General features: G+C 39.8%; 1 protein-coding gene and 1 non-coding gene across 3 annotated transcripts in view; one reads left to right on the top strand and one right to left on the bottom strand.

The window, feature by feature from the left end:
- LOC126297514 (protein capicua homolog) overlaps positions 1 to 20,282 on the top strand; it is a 329,900-nt gene that overhangs the window by 272,274 nt on the left and 37,344 nt on the right. For both annotated transcript variants that reach the window (XM_049988400.1, XM_049988401.1), the window contains one exon: positions 2,797 to 2,972. In XM_049988400.1, coding sequence (XP_049844357.1) covers positions 2,797 to 2,972 — 176 coding nt within the window. The remainder of the gene's footprint in view (positions 1 to 2,796; positions 2,973 to 20,282) is intronic.
- Trnat-ugu (transfer RNA threonine (anticodon UGU)) lies at positions 15,678 to 15,752 on the bottom strand. The gene has a single exon. It is a non-coding gene; the product is annotated as a tRNA-Thr (tRNA).

Here is a 20,282-nt window from a genome sequence, read left to right as displayed (position 1 = left end):
TTCTGGATACAGAAAATGTTCGACTGCTGCCCTGGCCAGCACATTCTTCAGATCTCTCACCAATTGAAAATGTCTGGTCAATAGTGGCCGAGCAACTGGCTCGTCACAATACACCAGTCACTACTCTTGATGAACTGTGGTATCGTGTTGAAGCTGCATGGGCAGCTGTACCTATACACGCCATCCAAGCTCTGTTTGACTCAATGCCCAGGCGTATCAAGGTCGTTATTATGATCAGAGGTATTTGTTCTGGATACTGATTTCTCAGGTTCTATGCACCCAAATTAGGTGAAAATGTAATCACATGTCAGTTCTAGCATAATATATTTTTCCAATGAATACCCGTTTATCATCTGCATTTCTTCTTGATGTAGCAATTTTAATGGCCAGTAGTGTATTTTGTGTTTCAAGAGACATGATATTGAAGATTTATACTGTATTGAGGAAAAGCAGGTAAGCATCATCTGCAAAGTCACAATGCAGTTGAAAGTGTGTCTTGAGTGATTGTGACAGATGGTCATTGAAGTGGATTGTAACGAAAAGAAACTGCAAAAGTTGCTGCAAAACTGAATGTTGCACTCACAAACCCTTTCAGCACCAAAATAACACAAAGGGAGCTCCATAAGCAGGGATTGTAGGGCAATCTGGAATTCTAGAACCACTATCAGTGATTCATATGCACGTAAGAGGGAAACAGTGATGGCATAGCCATAAAACCTGGACTATGGAGCAGTGGAACAAATTCATTTGATTGGATGAGTCTTGCTTCACATTGTTTCTGACTTCTCCCCAAGTTAGTGTCCCAAGAGTGAAACATGTCGGGGGTTCGATCGTGATTTGGTCAGCCATATTGTGGTATTCCATGGGTCCCATGGTTACTCTACATTGTTCATTCCCCAATGGTGTTGCTATGTTCCAAGATCAAACTGCATCGTTCAGGGCTGGTTTTGTGGATACAAGGATGAATGTTCACATCTGCCCTGGCCACTGTAATCGCCATATCTCAATGTTATTGAGCCTTTCTGGTCTACTTTGGAGAGAGGCCTGCATGATTCCTATCCACCTCCATCATCATGAACTGAAGTCACCACTATTTTGTAAGAAGAATAGTATATGATTCTCTTAAAAACTATACAGGACCTGTATTTATCCATTGTGAGATGACTGGAAGCTCCTTTTTTTTGGGGGGGGGGGGGGGGGGGCGGGTGTGTGTGTGTGCCCTTTTGTGTGTTTGTTTGCATATTTTCGTCCAAGCCCTGTACATTTCTTTAGGACAGTTTTAATGAATTAATCTCCCAGTCTTACAACTAGATTTATGTTTGACAGTTATAACCAATTTCAGTTAAAGATCTGTTCAGCAGATGCATTTTTTATATACATCTGTTGAACTACAATTACTTAAGTTTGGGATTAGCTGCCTGAATTTGTAACAAAGTGATGATCTTTTGAAAACCTTGCTCAAAATCTCAAAATTGTCCTAATAATGTGATCTCCATGTGTTGCCCACAAGATGTATCACAGAGCTACACCCATCTTTTGCCAGGATATAATAATGGTCATTTTAGGCTGTGTCAATGAACATGTGGTCCTACTTTCACTTCTGACTAACTTTTCTATGGAGAATGAAATATCGATTTTTTTTTACTAAGAGTCCAGTCCTATTGCAGAACTTGGTTTGATATTTCGTATGTGCACATTTTGTGTCTGAAACAACACTGGAATCTCATCAAAGGCATGCAACAAGCCAAGGAGTGTGGTGTCAGTTTAATAGGGCAGACTTTTTTAGTTTACAGTACAGACATGATGTACAAGTGCAACACACATTGTGTAATATGAAGTTATTGTAATTAAATCAAATCAAGAACATTTAGTTTTAAAAAACTTGCATATAATACAAAGAAAAGTGGCTTGGTGTGACTTTGGCACTATTCACATTAGCCTTGAAGTACAAAAGGGCAGTACAGTGCAAATCTTTGTCCAGCCTGCTTGTCTAGCTTAATGTGCTTTCCTCTAGCTTACAGGACAGGGAGGTGAGCCATACCCCTATCAAATCTGTGTGGTGAATTAACAAGTCTTAATCTTGTACACTGGTTAGTCTGAGTGTGGCTTTTAAGCAGTTTTCCACACTCACAAGCTTATGCTGTGCTGATCCCCAACTCCATCCCCAAAATATGATATACAAACATTCAAAGTTAAATAACACGTAGAACGAAGTTTGGACAATTCACAGAAAGTTCCTAGACATGACGTCCCTCCCTTATGTTAACTGATGACTGTGGTGACTGAAATGATTCTCAGCCACAACGTTAAAATAAAATAAATATAAATTTGCAAAGTCATGAAAACAGTGGACCCATATGATGAGATCAATCCGCTCTTAGTTTTGTGATAAAGGTACAACTACTTTGTAAGTGAATAATGAAACAGCCTAATTCTTCAATGTTTGGTCTACCTCTCATACTTGGCTTTACACATTACTTCACATTCTGAACTGCTGTTAACCTCACTGTTTATGACTGAGTTCATTGATTTGTACCATTCTGTTCTTTGAGTATCCCATTTAACATTATCGATGGAATCCATGTGATGCATATCCAGTGTTTGTGCAAAATTGATGCAATATTACTCTTCTTCAAGATTCTGTCTTGGACCCAATGGAAGTGCAGTACATAAGCAGTTATATTGTTTACACACAGATTTTATGGAAGCCACAGATGTATCAAAAAAGACTCCACTGACAAATAAACATGTAAAATGTACTGATGATTAAAGATTAATTTATATCTCCACCCACAGGCTCGGAAACCAGTGATGCTGGAGAAGGCAGTTCACCACGTACACCAAAGACACCAGGAGGGAAGGATATGGAAAAAGGTCACCGTAGAATGCTTGAACAGCGCAGGCAGTTGGTAATGCAACTGTTCCAGGAACAAGGCTTCTTCCCATCTACCCAGGCAACTACAGCTTTTCAGGTATTCTGTGTGTTTCTAATGTAAATCTTTCTACAAAGATTATATCTTATATGAATAGTATAGATGGCGTGTAAGTTTTTAATTGTATCCATCAGCTGTTCTTCCTGTTTGTTGAACATTCTGTATTTTTTATGGCATGTAGACCCACAGAAAAAGTCTATTGTGTCATAGTATTGTTTAAAATGGACTTTTCAGTGTGTAAGAGATAAAGAGATAAGCAACTCCAGATATTTTCATTAAAACCATATGAATTCTTAAGAATTGTTATACATCCAGTCCTCTGGCTACTTACCATGCATATTCCTATATTTGTGCTACATTTCTATTAAAAAATTACCAGCGATCGAGAAGAAATATCAGTTTTTCATCAAAAAAAGTTTATTCGTATATGAAGGTAGTAACTGTTCTCGAAAGAACAGGTACCATTGATGACCGTGCAGCTTCTCGAGAATAAATGATAATTAATTGAAACCCTCAGCTGCTGACAGGTGTTGTTGATATATCTCGATGGGGACAACAGAAAATGTGTGTCCCGATGGGGACTCGAACCCTGGATCTCCTGCTTACATGGCAGACACTCTATCCATCTGAGACACTGAGGACACAGATGAACAGTGCAACTGCAAGGACTTATCCCTTTTGCACGCTTCCCATCCATTCATTACTCGTGCCAACTAAGGTGACAATTCCTGTAAAAGTTTTTATTTACAAAATGTCCTTAATTTAAATTATCTCCAACATTTTTATGTTGAAATTACTCATATTCTACCCTTTATAATCATTATCAGACTTCTAATATTATAGCACTAATAATATCAGTTGTATTTTTTCCCAACATTCCATTAGAATTAAATTATGGAAAAATTGAAATGCCATTCAGTCTGCAGAATAATAAAGATTTCTAGTTGATTGTATTGTTCAATGCCATCCAGAAATTATTCTTATAAGTCAACCAAACTTCTTGTAAAGAAAGAAGCAGAAAATTGCAACCCATTTCAACCTCTGCATCTATACTACACAAACCACCAAACTGTGCATTGAGGAGGATACCATATACCACTACTAGTCAGTCCCTTCCCTGATCCACTCACAAATGGGATAAGGGAAAAACAACTGGCTACCTGCCTGTTCACGAGCCTTAATTTCTCTTATCTTGTCTATGCAGCCCATACATGAAATGTGCATTTGTGGCAGTAGAATCATTCAGCAGTCAGCCAATAATGTCGGTTCTCTAAATTTTTTCAATAATATGACATGAAAATAATCTAAACTTCCCTCCAGGGATTCCCATTTGAGTTTACAAGGCTTCTGCGTAATAAAAGTTGATTGAACCTGCCTGTAACAATTCTAGCAGTGTGCCTCTGAATTGCTTCAAAGTCTTCTTTTATTCTGACATTGCGAGGATCCCAAATGCTTGACATTTATACAAGAATGGGTCGCATTATTGTTCTCTATGTGGTCTCAATCAATGAGCTAAATTTTGCTAAAACCCTCTCAATAAACTGAAGTCTACCATTCATCTTTCCTAGATAGCACTCCATCCGTGTAATGGAACTACAAGAGAAGTGCTCAGTGCCTAGCCCTCGACTCTTTGCTTCACACGTGTTGAGAAAGCACACAGCCAGCAGTTCCCATACTTGGTATCACACGCCACATGCTCACTGAGTGGTCCCATCATGCATATAAGGAAACATTAAGTCTCTATAGTTTCGTAAAGGTGCTAACGGGCCCAGCAAACATTGGAATGCACATAGCATTAGAATTCCTTTTTAGCTGTCAATTTTCCATGTTTTCTATGGAGAAAGTGTATGCTATGTGCCTGAAATTCATCAAATATTACCATAGCGAGCAAGTCAGGCAGCAGGAGCCAGCCAAGACACAAGCAGCAACAGGGAAGTAACCGATTTTGTGACATTTTATGAGGTCTTAACCAGGAATGAACTGTAGAGTGTCATCTGTGTGTTTTGGTAGTTTCGTTTCTCGAGTTTCTGCATGTTAATTTAATATTTAATAGACACAGTTCTCGCATTTTTGTTTTCACTGGAAAATAAACTGATTTTGTGACATATTACAAGTTCCTAATCAGGAGTAAACAATTTAGCCTCACCTAAGTGCTTTGGTTGTTCATCTTATGAATATCTGCATGTTACTCTAATTTGTTAGACACAGTTTCTGTGTTTTCCTGCGTGTGTCTGTGTAATGTAGTTTTCCATCATCTTAAGTATGGATATGGACTGTGATTGCTGTGTGCGAATACGAGCAGAGTTGGTGACACTTTGCTCTCAGCTCCAGGCTGTGATGGCTTGGGGTACACAGCTTTGAAGTTGCAGTGGATGAGCATCACTGGTATGGGCCGGCCATGGACAACCAACAGACTTCCAGCACATCTGAGTTCCCTGATCGGTCCACACCAGTGGCTAGCCCAGTTACTGCTCACACTGAGATTGGCCCCTCACCTATGGTTGAGTATCAGGTCACCTTAGGGTGTGCCAAGTGGCAAAAGACTTACCAGGGGGCAACTTTTAAAGCCTCCCCAGTTAGTCTGACAAAGAGATTCCAGGGGCTGTCTGTGGCTGGGTCCTCCCAGATCCCATAAAGTGCAGGTGGTGGCTCACATCAGTACCAGTGATATGTGTCGCTTTGTATCGGAAGAGATTCTACCTGGTTTCGAGCAGCTAGCAGAAGCGGTAAAGGCTGCCAGTCGTGCTTATGAGATGAAAGCAGAGTTAACCATTTGCAGCATAGTTGACAGGACCGACTGTGGACCTCTGGTGCAGACCTGAGTGGAGGGTCTGAATCAGATGCTCAAATGGTTCTGCAACTGTGTAGGCTGTAGGTTCCTCAGCTTGCCCCAAGGGGTGGTCGGCTTTCAGGAAGCCACTACACATAGGAGGAGACTATACAGTTAGAGGGTCTCAGGGAAACACAAAAAGGGCTTCAGTCTCAAAAGATGCAGGTTGAACAGTGGAACCATTAATGTAACAGTTGTAAAATGTAGCTGTGTTGGGAAAGTACCAGAGCTCCAAGTACTAATAGAAAGCACTGATGCTCAAATTGTTAGGGCTGCTGAATGCTGGCTAAAGCTTTCTGTTGCTATGTGTGGCTTTATAGATATGAGCAGCCCATACTGGTTCACCTTCCATGTATTGTTTTTTAAACTTTTGTGGCTAAAGCCTTTCTTGCTTGATATTTATCTTATACAGTCTTGACTCTTTCCAAATTAACAGTGTAAGTGTAGACCAGATGTGACATGAATTCAAAGAAATAGTATCAACAGAAATTGAGAGATTTATAACAAATAACTTAACAAATGATGCAGCTGATCCCCATTGGTATGCAAAACGGGTCAGAACACTGTTGTAGAAAAAATGTAAAAAGCATGCCAAATTTCAGCGAATGCAAAATCTCCAATATTTACAGAAACTTGAAATTTAATGCAGACTTCAGTGTAGACTTCAGTGTGAGATGCTTACTATAGATAGTTTCCACAATGAAACTTTGTCTCGAAACCTGGCAGAAAGCCCGAAGAGATTGTGGTTGTATGTAAAATACGCTAGTGGCAATACACAATCGGTGCCTTCTCTGCGCGATAGCAATGGAAATACTATCAGTGACAGTACTGCCAAAACAGAGTTACTGAACACAGCCATCTGAAATTCCTTCACCAAAGAAGAGGATGTAAATATTCCAGAATTCAAAATCAATAACAGCTGCCAACATGAGTAACTTAGAAGTAAATATCCTCAGAGTAGTGAAGCAACTTAAATCACTTAGCAAAAGCAAGTCTTCTGGGCCAGTCTGTATACCAGTTAGGTTTTTCTCAGAGTATGCTGATGCATTAGCTCCATACTTAACAATCATATACAACCGCTCACTCGACGAAATATCCATACCCAAAGACTGGAAAGTTCCACAGATCACTCCAATATGCACAAAAGGTAGCAGGAGTAATCCACTAAATTACGTCGATATGCAGCAGGATTTTTAAGATATATAGTGTTCAGTCATTATGAAGTACCATGAAGAGAACGGTCTGTTGACACACAGTCAGCACGGATTTAGGAAACATCGTTCTTGTGAAACACAACTAGCTCTTTACTCACGCGAAGTGTTGAGTGCAATTGACAAGGGATATCAGATTGATTCCGTATTTCTAGATTTCCAGAAGAGTTTTGACACTGTACCACACAAGTGGTTTGTAGTGAAATTGCATGCTTGTGGAATCCGTCTGTTATGTGGCTGGATTCATGATTTTTCATGTTATGGGCCTTCTGCTGTTCCTTATCTATACAAATGAGTGTGGAGACAATCAGAGCAGCGTCTTAGGTTGTTTGCAGATAATGCTGTCATTTATTGTCTAGTAAAGTCATCAAAAGATCAAAACAATTTGCATTATGATTTAAAAAAGATATCTGTATGGCGTGAAAATTGGCAATTAACTCTAAATAATAAAAAGTGTGAGATCATCCACATGAATGCTAAAAGTAATCTTTTAATCTTCAGTTACATGATAAGTCAGTCAAATTTAAAGACCTTAAATTCAACTAAATTCCATGGAATTGCAAATACGAACAACTTAAATTGGAAAGAATGCATAGAAAATGTTGTAGGGAAGGCAAACCAAAGACCGTTGTTTTATTGGCAGAACACTTTGAAAATGTTACAGATCCCACACTATGCTTGTCCATCCTCTTTTGGAGTACTGCTGCCTGGTCTGGGGTCCGTACTAGACAAGATTAACTGAGTACATCGAGAAAGTTCAAATAAGAGCAGCACATTTTGGGTTATCATGAAATAGGGGAGAGAGAGTCACTGACATGATACAGGATTTGAGCTGGACATAATTAAAACAAAGGTGTTTTTCGTTGTGGTAGAACAGGGACGGCCAAAAATGGGGCACGTGTGCTGAGCTTTCACACGTGTGCGAATCGCTTCCTTCTGACGTCACACGTCCGCCACTACCACACCAGCTGACGGCGCGCGCATGCGCGGAACTACGAACACGCCGCACGCGACAGTGCATTCCTGTAAGGAACACCGCCCTGCTAGCATGTGGCTTAGTTTCATATTACAACATTTGATAATATTAAGCTCTGTACAACACATCATGTTGAGCATGAATCTTTGTTGCCTGTTCGTACACCTACAGAAAAATAACAATAAAGCTGGGTTTGAAACTGCATTACACCAACAATATCGTGCTTCTCACATAGTCACTCGTAAAATTCTTACAACATTTAAGCTGAGATATAGAAACAGACTTGAAAGTAGTCTACAGCATGCAGTATGATGTGGAATAAGTGATTCCAACTACATGTGAAACAAGCAAATTTTATATTCTGGAACTACTGTACAAAATTTGCAATAACTACAATTCTCAACAAAACATATGACAAATACAACAAAATTATCACCATTAATTTAATTATTTTTGGTTCACTGTTGACATAATAAAGTACATATCCGACACAAACTGACGGTACATGGACAAGAGACACGTATGTTGTTCCAAACACTGATATAATTTTTGCAGCCTCATTGTGGAGACGGGGAAACTATTCCCTAGGAAAACCTTCGTAAAATTCCTGCACACTTTTTACGTAAAAAAATTTGCCCTTTAAATGGGAATTACACTGCAGGTCGATCAAATCCATTTGCAAATGCACTGGAGTACTTTCAACTGGAACGGCAAAGGCTCTAGAAAATAGCTCAAAAACAGATGTCAGACTGACAGTGTCCTGAAAACGTTTAGAAAATTATGCCTGTAGTTCCTCCAACACAGAAACGAATTCGTCAGAAGTTGCATTCTCTCTGACTTTAGAGAGGGTAGGGCAATGGGCGGTATTCATTTTCATGAGCTGTTCCTTCCACAATCCGAGTTTCTTATTAAATGCATCCACTTTTTTCATCAGAACAGAAATAAGCGGCTACTCACCTTGCAAAGTCTTATTGAGAGCGTTCAAGTGTGCAGTCAAATCAACTAAAAAGGCGAGGTCTGCAATCCAATTTGGATCTTCTGATTTAGGCTCTGCCTTTCCTTTTTTCTTCAGGAGCTCAACAATAGCGAGTCTGAAATTGAAAAATCTTTCGAGGCATGATCCTTGACTTAACCAATGTATTTCCCAGTGGTAAATATCATCTCCGTACTCTTCGTTCAGTTCCATGAGAAAATGTTGAAACCGATGGTGTACTAATCCACATGACTTCAAAAAATGTACTATGGTGATTACCAACTTCATCATGTGCTCCAAATTTGCATACTTAGCTCAAAGAGCTTCTTGGTGTACAAAACAATGAATTCCGTAAAATCATCTGTCGATCGTCCTAGTTTTTTACACAACAATGCTACAAGTCCATTTTGAGCACCTCGAATTGCTAGTGCTCCATCCGTGGTGACTGAAATTAACATTTTCCAGTTCAGCCAAAACGGCTTCAACTGCTTTTAGCAAGTCGGTACCCCTCGTTGTGTGTTTCCATGGTACTAAATCTAACAGTTCTTCCGTCATGTGCAAATTTGTGTCGACTCGACCAACATAAATCACTAGTTGTGCTGTGTCCGAAATGTCGGTCTACTCATCCAAAGCAATCGAGAATGCAATAAACTTGCAGGCACTATCAATTAACTGCCTGTAGACATCCGCTGCCATGCCAGCTATGCAGCGAGCTATTGTCTGTCTGGAAAGACTAATTTCATTAAACTTCTTTACTTCCAGTGGCATCAAGAGTTCCGCTGCCTCAACAATACACTCCTCGATGAAATCACCATCACTGAAAGGCTTATTCGCTCTTGCAATTTTGAGCGCTATTTTGTAGCTCGCTCTTAAAGACAGGTCACTACGTTCGGTTGCAGGCTAAAAAAAGGAAACAAAAGCTGAGTGAAATTTAAATTTGAATTGTAGCGACAAATATGTACAAATACAAACATCAGAAACACAAAGATTTGTAAGTGGTACATCTTTTTAATTCCGCCAACTTGTTTGATCTATCAACCCAACTAAATCATTAAATCCTTTGTGTGTGGTGTTATAATGCTGTTCTGTTGCAAATTTGCGGTGCCCGACGAGCATGCAACTGCATAATAGACATTGAGAATTTTCATCCTTCTCTTCGAAAAAATATTGCAATTCCCATTCAGGTCTGAAGGCTCGTGATGTTGTGTCACTACCCCGCCTCTTTGTGATTATGTGTTCCATTGCAACAACCACTGTACAGTACTTATAAATTTCCTACGAATCGCTAAAAAATAGCGAGGAATAAACGTGGCTGCCACTACGAACAACTTATGCACCCTATGCCGGATGAAAAGATGTCGCATCGCACAGCTAGTCTAATGTCGCACCGTGCCGAGCAGTGCCGCGAAAGACCGAGGAGGACCGAGCCCTGGACGGCACGCGTGCAGCAAATCTGTACACGCATGCAGTTTGGCACGTCGTGGCCGTCCCTGCAGTAGAATCTTCTCAAGAAATTTCTGTCAGCAGCTTTATTCTCTGAATGCGAAAATATTTTGTTGACACCAAGGTACAGAGGGAGAAACGATCATCATAATAAAGTAATGGAAATCAGACCTCTCACGGAAAGATATAGTTGTCCGTTTTTCTGCTCGTTGTGTGACATTGGAACTGTAGAGAATTATTGCAGAGGTGGTTTGATAAAGCCTCTGCCAGGCACTTAAGTGTGATTTGCAGAGTAACAATGTAGATGTAGATATGATCACTTATAATTAAAATTAAGAGGTTAACCAAATACTGAATATTGTTGAAGCTCCTTGACTTTGCTATGGAACTGTAAATTTGTGTGGAAGAATAGTTGATGATAATAATGCTCACTTTCAACCTGCTGCTAAAATAGTACCGGAATTTCTGACATGTTTCGCACAGAATAAATGAAAAAGATTTGTATTGTGGATTATGACAGGAAAAGAACTTCAGTCTGCCTACACTGTAGGCTCTTCTGCGTAAATCGAGTGAATGAACAAACAGGACTGACTACGGTTCATAACGTTACCTGCAATGAATGAAAAAAGGAAGGAAGAAAATAAATTATTTGTAAATTAAATAACAAGTAACTTAAAATGCTACTGTATTTTCTTTGTTTACTTCTTATATCGAATTCTGTGCTAGTGTTTGTTACTTTGGCTCAGTGCAGTTTCTATTTGAAAAATAACTTATTAATGGATTGCACATAAATGTGCCTCAGTGGGTTAAGTTCCAGAATATAAAGCCATAGGTTTGGGGCTTCAACCTCCATTGATTCCACTATTATGTCTGGTACTTGTTGCTTCTTCCATATCCAACAATAAGAAAAAGGCAAAGTCCAGTTGCAACGTATTGCTTATGTACGTGTTGAACTGTAGATTCTCTTCTAACTGGCTGTATAAGTTGGTTCAGAGATGGGTGGAAGTGAAGGGCTCACTCTCATGTCTGTTAAAGCACTGCAGCGTTCAAACCAACGTTTGAGTTGAGCACATCTTTACTTGCTTTACAACATAACAAATGCAAGACAAAAATACTTCATAGGCAGTTAGACGACCAATGTGGCTCAAGTCACCTGACTCTGGACTTGTCAGTACTTCCCCTCTCCCCCTGTCTACAGGTGTAACTCATTGTAAGTAGCCAAAGATGAGAATGCAGCCAGCAGAAACTCTAAATCTGTGGTACCTTCCTTTATTGTACCAAAATTGCTAACGCTATCAGATTTGCGTGTCTCATTGATATAATTACGCAATTCTTGGTGCTACAAAATGAGTAACAAAGCTGGAACTCAGTTTCTAATGACTAACATCAACAGGCTTTAAAACTAATGAGCTCCTAAAACATTTGTGGAATGCAGCTGGACATCAAAAGTAATTTGAAAGTGTTATAGGATTAACTTTGAGTAAGCTTCCCATTAGCATATGGAATAGTTTTATTATCCAAAATTTCTGTATGCAATTATGTAGGACTTTGAGATTCAATAATTTTAGAAAAGACACTGGGTTTGAGTACATAATAGTTCATAATATTGCAGCACACTGGGAACTTTTTTTATTGAGAAAGTGTCAAGAGGCAATTTGAAGACTTGTTTCACCTTCTTACACCAGCTGCAATTATTGCAGCAATGCCTTACCCACAATTTGAGAACAAATAATTCACTTGTTTTGCTGTTCATGACCAAGGGAGGTGTCCAGCCAACTACGGGTATATAATAGCCAAAAAAAGTCAAACAAAAATTGGGCCACAAATTTGTATGATGTTATTACATAAAAAGAGAATTTTATTTTAAATGTAATTTGGGAAGTGGAGCTAATGTGGAGTTACAATGAATTATTTGCCAGAAACTGCAGCGGAATTGAGATTTCTCAGTTTATATTGAAGAAGCTTTTAAGTTAAAAATTCATATATTTTTCTCATGAAATAGAGACAAATTCAGGAAATATAACACACTGATATCCTATTTACATGTATAGAAGACATTTCATTTAGTGTCACAATGGAAAACCTTCGAAAATCAAATAAAGTTTCTGATGAGATGTCTGACAAGAAGAGTTGTTCTGAAAAATAATTTGAAAGCAACAAAAAGTTTGTTTGTTTGATAAATGGCAAAGAATTGAAGCACTAAATGGGATTGGATTTCAGATTTATCTGTTATTTGTAACACTTTTTATTAACAGATGGTGGACAAATGTTTTTATTTGTGTAAGTATATCATGCTCCAAATAATGTTTGCTGTTCGTGAATAATGAATAATAATCTTTACCTGTATTTGTCATTCATTATTTGAATAAAGTTTGCTCAACTCCGGTGCTAAGCGAAGCACATTGTGCATGTGCACGTTTTAAATTCACAGCCAATGTGCAAGTGAATGCAAAGCATGTGACATTCACATGGCTGTGAACAAGCACACATTTGGCTGTATCATCCACTTGGCTGTGTACAAGTACTCACTTGATTATCATTAAGTGAAATGGCATTGGTAACTCTGGCAAAATTTGTATTTGTGTCCTCTTTCATCCACCACTAGCCATGTGAATGCCACTCACTGGCGGTGCTCTATTCTCTACTACCGTCGTTACATGCTCATTCCATTTCATATTGCTTCGCAATGTTATGCAGCACACTACCAGTTCTGTATTGAACATTACAGCCTTATTTTTCCTGCTCATTTGCAGTAATTTACATTTTTCTACATTTAGAGCAAACTGTTGTTAATAACACCAAATAGAAATTCTATCCAAGTCATCCTGTATCCTCCTACGGTCATACTGTGATGACACTTTCCCCATACACTACAGTGCCGTGAGCTGGTCACAGATTGCTGCTCACTCTGCCTGTCAGATCATTGATGTATGTTGAGAACAATCATGATCCTATCACACTTTCCTGGGGCACAAGTATCCTTATTCATTAATCAAAGTAGTTGTATACTCTTAATAGTGTGATTTTAACTGCTAAAGTTATAATTAAGGAAATCTGAAGCCAGTACGAAAGCTACAAACTTATATTGCCAGTTAAAGTCAGTTTATAACTCTCGTTTATGTGGTTCAAATTAAAAGATTGTATTCACAGTATGAATGTAATATATTACATGTTAATAAATGGCTAAAAACAAATTAATTCCATAACGTTTTAATGCCATACCTTGAAATATTGAATGTTACACTGATGGACCTATACTTCATGATCATCTACGTAGTAACATGGGGCTGCACCTTTAGAATGCAGTAAAGCAGCAGTTCTGCATGATGTAGATTCGTCATGTTGAGATCAGGCAAATTTGGTGGCCATGACATCAACATGAGTTCTCCGTGACATTACTCAAACAATTGTAGCATGATTTTGGCCTCGTGATATGGACAGGTATACTGCTGGAAAATACCATCCCCATCCAGGAAGACATCAAGCATGAAAGGATGCAGATTGTCCAAAATAATGTTCTTGTATTAATTTGAAATAAATTCATGGAATGTGAATATCTTGGCATCGGCTCTGTTAGGCATAAAAGTATCACCTGTTACTGACATGTGAAAATTTGTGATGGACCAGGACTCAAACCCATTCAAACGTATTTGAATCTTGTTGCTGCAGCACGCGTGACACAGAGCGACGGCCACGTGTCTTCTTGGCAAAGTAGTGGGGCGGACGTAACAGCAGCTATGAATTACTTAACATCCAATTTTAAGAAAACTGTTTGGTGAACAAATTTGATTCTTCCACAACCTATAGCTTGATATCCTTAAATGATAAATGTCAGAATTTATTTTCGTTATTCATCATAGTTACTGTGCTGCACGAAATTGAGTACATGGCTGCACGAAATTTTTAAGAATTTGCAGAGGTAAAATCACATTGTGTAGACTTTCCGTGTAGTTCATTTAGGCCATACATTATTGTGTATGAAATGTAACCAATATATCTAAATTGTATTTAAAGTTGAGACCGGAATGATATCTCTTTTCATTATTGAGATATAGGTTGTTATATCCGCAGATGGTTCACTCGCATCGCATCCGAACCTTTCCTGCACTTCAGGAATAAAGTGGTTGTAAAAATCATCGTATCTCATAAAAGGTTCAAGATATCAAAACGGCGAGTTTTGGAAATGACAGCACGCAGAAAGGACTATTTTATCATATAATTAACACTCAATACATTTTTGTAAATGTGTGAACAGAGCCAAAACAAGACTCCCTATAACGTACACCATGAGGTTTTGTCCAAATTTTCATAGGCAAACAAATGGAGAGAGACAGATAAATGGGGTATCAAAGTGATCAGCATGAGGTCTAGTTTGGCATGAAAATATATAACTGCTTGAAAGTAAACAGGGTAATGAACGAAAACTTAATAAGCTGAGGAAAAATTGAAATATTTCACGTAAAGCTGCTTTAAATAAAGTGTCAAAAGTGTCATCTGTTCAAGACCTAGCTATTTTGCACATAAAAAGATACATTGGTGCAGTATTTAAATGTCAAGAAGGCTTCCTTCAAATCAAGTACATCAGAAAGGCAAACAAGGAGTCAGTAAGATCATGTTTCTGAATGAAACTTGAAATTAAAGAATGGAAGAAATCGCTCAAATATTTTATGAAATTATTTGTGTAAAAGAAATAAATAGATCAGAGAAACATTCTAAGTCCCTTTGAATGATGCTCGAAATCATGAACAGAGAATGAAGTGCACCATCCGTTTCCTTAATATTTTTTATTTCATACTTTTAGACAGATCATTAGACAAGACAAAATGATAATTAAATGGACAACTACTTCATTGGGGACATGTTGAAAATGTGTGCCCCGACCGGGACTCGAACCCGGGATCTCCTGCTTACACGGCAGACGTTCTGTCCATCTGAGCTACCTTAGGCACAGAGAATATTGCGCCTGCAGGGACTTATCCTTTGCACGCTCCCTGTGAGACGCACATTCCCAACATGTCCACATCACTACATTCGTAGTGTGCCTAATAGATGTTTGCCCATCATACTCATTACTCATGGCAGATTAATCTACCAAGTCCCATGTGAGTTTGGGCATAGCGTGTGCATTCGCACAAGAAGGTCAATGGTTGGGAAGCCATATTTTAACTATATATGACAGCAGTATCTGTTCCCGAAAGAACAGTTACCGTTGATGACCACGCAGCTTTGCTAGAATGAAATGATAATTAAATGGACTCCCTAGCTGCAACCAGGCATTAATATACTTCATTGGGGACATGTTGAAAATGTGTGCCCCGACTGGGACTCGAACCCGGGATCTCCTGCTTACATGGCAGGCGCTCTATCCATCTGAGCCACCAAAGGCACAGAGAATAGGGTGCCTGCAGGGACTTATCCCTTGCACGCTCCTCGTGAGACTCTTCTGTTGAGCCTCCTGACAACATGGATTACACTGCTGATGCCTGAGCTGTTAGCTCCTCATGCACATAAAGCAGTAGACCAGTCTTCCTCCGGTATCAGAATTTGCAGGAATGACCATCGCACCAGATGGCCTTTGCTGTGGCTTGGTGGCGCCAATCTGTTGAGCTCTTGATCATAATAGGTGGCATCAGGGTGGACATTTCACCCATGGAATGTATTAAATTCAGTCAAAACAATGGCCGTTCTGATCTGGACATCTCTTCAGATAAGAATCAAAACTTCAGTGTAGACAGTTATAACCACACTGCTTTCCTTACCCTGGCTACCACATGGGAAGAGGTACAAGCCAAATGTCTGGGAATGAAACAGTTTATTCAGTACTTGGTGTTACTGGAACAAAACCAGTATTTTGTGTGGATCATATTGAAAATGAATTTGAAGAAGCTGAGTCATTAGGAAAAACGTGGAGTGGATCGCTGTTAATTAAAGCCGCCTCTGCTGCAAAACTTACAGCTCTTCGGGCATGTGAATGTCTGAGTGACATTCCAGAGACCATCTCCTCATATAAGACTTCAAAAAATGGTCCAGGGAATCAACTTGCATGGAGACCTAATGCTCCAGAAAGATAAGGAGTGCTGGGGTAACTTAGAGTGGTAAGGAGTGCACTTTGTCTGACACTTCTAAAAACATCTAAAGGATGATAGAATAGATACATTCACCTATGAAGGCCTTTGGAAGGGATGACTTCTTAGAAAATATTGAAGTAATGATTACCAAGTGTGATGTGAAATTGTACATCCCATTACCCATGAGATGTTTCCACTTTGGTCATATGTCGTCCCACTACATGGTGGACACAAAATGTGGTAAATGCAGACTATCACTCTATGAAGGTACTCCATGTGCATAGCTATCCTTGTTTGTCAGTTGCACAAAACACCATCCTACAGATTCATCGATTTGCTCAATCTTCAAGAAAGGAAAGAAAATACAGGAATATAAACCTGTTGACTGCCTGATATATACTGAAGCATGTAAAAATAGGAACTTGTACATCCTTTTGATATGACACACAATTATGTAAAAGTTACAGCTATCACTTCCTCTACCTCAGTTTTTTCAAAACCAGTTCTTCCATCACCCTCCTCCCGTTTGGTTGCCGCAACACTGTATTCAGGAACGTCTACCCACTCCTGGCTGGAGGAGCAGCTTCCTCCTGTACTGTGTACCAGTGACAGGGTTCCATCTTGGAAACCCTCTCTCTTAAGACTGCAACCTGAGAGTCCCATGGCTGCCTGCTCTCCATCTGTCCCCACACTTGTCGTGAATAGGCCCTTGCAAGAATCCCAGCCACCAAAAGCTGTGAAGGAGGAGGAGGATTGGGACAACGCTACTGTTCTGACTCCATGGGCACCAGAGCCCTCCCTGCTGTTGCATTCTGAACCAATGCTCATTGATGTGGTTTCTGCCCCATCAATGAAAGGCAGTGATCCTGGAGTGTGACCTTTCACACATTACCTGGACACTTGTAACATGATCATTCAGTTTAATTGTAATGGGTATTATCATCACCTTCTGGAACCAAACCACCTTATTTCCTCCTCTTCTACAATATGCATTGCTCTACAAGAAACGCACTTCACTGATGACCACTCTCCAAAGCTCCAAGGTTATTGTGTGTTCTGTTGGAATTGTGCTGGCCCTGAGAGGGCACCTGGAGAACCCTGTGTGTTGGTTCACACAGATGTGGTCAGTGAGTGGATTCCCTTTCATACCATATTGGAAGCAATAGCAACACAGGTGCAGATGACCTCTACGATCACCATTTGCAGTGTTTACATGCTTCAAGGCTGACCACTTGCTTACATTGAGTTGACCACCTTAATCCAACTTCTTCACCCCCCCCCCCCCCCCCCCCCCCATTTCTCCTACTTGGATTCTCAATGTGCCACGCCCCCTGTGGGGGAGGACGACATCGTCTAAAAGGGATCTTCTACTTGATCGTCTTCTTACTGACCATGGTCTGTCTTCCCTCAGTGATAGTGCTCCTACTCAGCTCAGTGCTTCCCATGGCACCTTTACAGCTATCAATCTCATGATCTCTTCCCCCAGTCTTGTGCATTTACTGCGTTAGTCACTACATGATTATTTTGTGATAGTGACCATTTTCTTATGAGCCTCTTGCTTCCTTGCAACCACAAGGTAGACCGACTACCACATTGGGTGCATCAAAGAGCTAAATGGCAATTGTGTACCTCTGCTGTTACTTTCACCCCCTTTATGTCAGATTGCCCTTGTGAGATTGTGCAAGACATCTCTGATGTGATCACCCACACCACTGGAACTGCTATTTCCCTTTCTACAGGTCTCTTTCACCACTGGTCAGTGCCATGCTGGACCAAAGGCATTGAAAAAGCTGTTAAGGATTGCTGAAGGGCCCTTCAATGTTCCAAGTGATATCCTTCACAAACAAACCTTGTCACTGTTATTAGACTCTCTGTCTAATTAAACTCTGTAAGAAGTAATGCTGCTAGTGCTATGTCTCATCCCTGGGAATGTATGCATCTTCATGCCATGTGTGGGCCGAGCACTATCGGTTCCTGGGCCACCAACGATCAACAACTGTTCTGAGTCTTGTCCATCAGAGAGGTCTTTGAACCAATACATCAGTTCTTGTTGAACACCTTGCGACCCACTTTGTGACAGCATCAATGTTCTCATCCTATCTGGCTACCTTTCTTCTGCAGAAACAAGTTGAAAACATCCCGCTATATTTCAGCCCCACCAAGCCGAATCATATAATGAATCTTTCACTGACTGGGAACTCCTACAAGCTCTTGCCTCATCTCTCGGTACGGCCCCAGGCCCTGATCCAATTTATTATCAGATGATCCAACGCCCGAATATAGCTTAAAGACTGCATCTACACAGAGTCTTCAGCCATATTTGGCCTGAAGGTGTCTTGCCTTTGTAATGGTAAGATAATATTGTTGTCCCAGTCTTTAAGCTTGACAAAAACCCAACGTCTCTCAACAGCTGCTGACTAACATGTTCTGCAAACTGCTTGTAAGGATGGTTACCGTAACGGATGATACACCGTCTGGTCTCGTGGAAACAGCAACTAACGGGCTTGTTTTAATGACAACACCTCATCGCTGTCTTTTTTGACCTCCATGAGGCATATGACACTCCTTGGATAACTGTCACCTACATAGTTTAGAAGCAATGTTACTGGAGGAAAGGATCCAGATGCCATGGAGAATGTAGCAGCCACTGAAGTATACCCCATCTGTCAAACTGAAACCCTTGCCCTCTATCAACTGGGAGAGCACTCCAGACACCATCTCCAAAAGTTTTCTAATATACTAGCACCCTACTCCTACCTCGGAGCACCACTGCCCAAAAAATACCTATCCCACTTCCAGTGGAAAGCCACCTTGTGAACCCAGCATAGCACCCAGACCCTGGCAAGCTGAATGTGTCCTTCTGCCCCACCCCCAAAACTTCCTTCTAACACCTCACAAAATTCAAAACCCGAACACAATACACAGACAACCAACCTACCGATGAACTTAATCCCACAGATGTTTTTCAGTCGTATACAAAGGTCTCGCCTTTTTTCCCATGCCCAAATTCAATTAAGCTGTACTCTTCAAAGTCTGTTGTCCCCTCACAGTGGAAACAATTATTGACAGTTAACCTATAACACTGTTGTCTGCTACCACTATACCATAACCTCAAAGCTGGAGTCAGTTTGTAAAAATGGAACTATTTTGTTAAAGTAATTATGGTATAAAGCAACAGAGCAGTGTTACCCTCTGAGAGAAATTCTGTTATATTGACCGTGTTGTACCTAACGAAGGTGGCTTATCAGAAGTGAAAGTCAGAAATACCTAAATATTTAAACAGTAATAAATAATATTTAACCTATCCACACTGTTCAAAGGATAAAGAAAATGGTCGCCAGCCTAATTAGGCAAGAGAATGATTAACATTCTTGTTCAAGAAAATAGTTATTAGTAACTTTAACAGATAAACACAACCTACACTTTACCACACGCAAGTGCAATGAACTCTGACACCTGCCTATGTTAACGTTAAGGTTGGAACTAATAGCTAGAACAGCACAAGCTATTTGCAAAAATATAACAGATAACTATACACAATATTACTTTCAGGGCTTATTCAAACTGAATGGTCTTTATAACATCACTATTAACATTCACTGCAGAATCATAAATTGGACATAGGTTAAGTCTCTCTCAGTTAAATACTTTACTATTTAAAATGAAAGTTAATTGGAATCCACTAACAGGTTGCTTCTCACTATCTTTGAATAAAGAAATTATTGTTTTCATAAATAGTGGTATTCCCATTACTTGTTACTTAGCATTATCACAATAGGCAAACTGTGGATCCTGTTATACTATCAATATGCGCTTCCAATACACAAGAGATACAAACACTTTGCAAA

This window comes from Schistocerca gregaria, chromosome X (genome assembly GCF_023897955.1).
Source record: "Schistocerca gregaria isolate iqSchGreg1 chromosome X, iqSchGreg1.2, whole genome shotgun sequence".
NCBI classification, from domain to species: domain Eukaryota; kingdom Metazoa; phylum Arthropoda; class Insecta; order Orthoptera; family Acrididae; genus Schistocerca; species Schistocerca gregaria.
The sequence above is the reverse complement of the archived record's forward strand: the minus strand, read 5'-3'. Positions and strand labels throughout refer to the sequence as shown.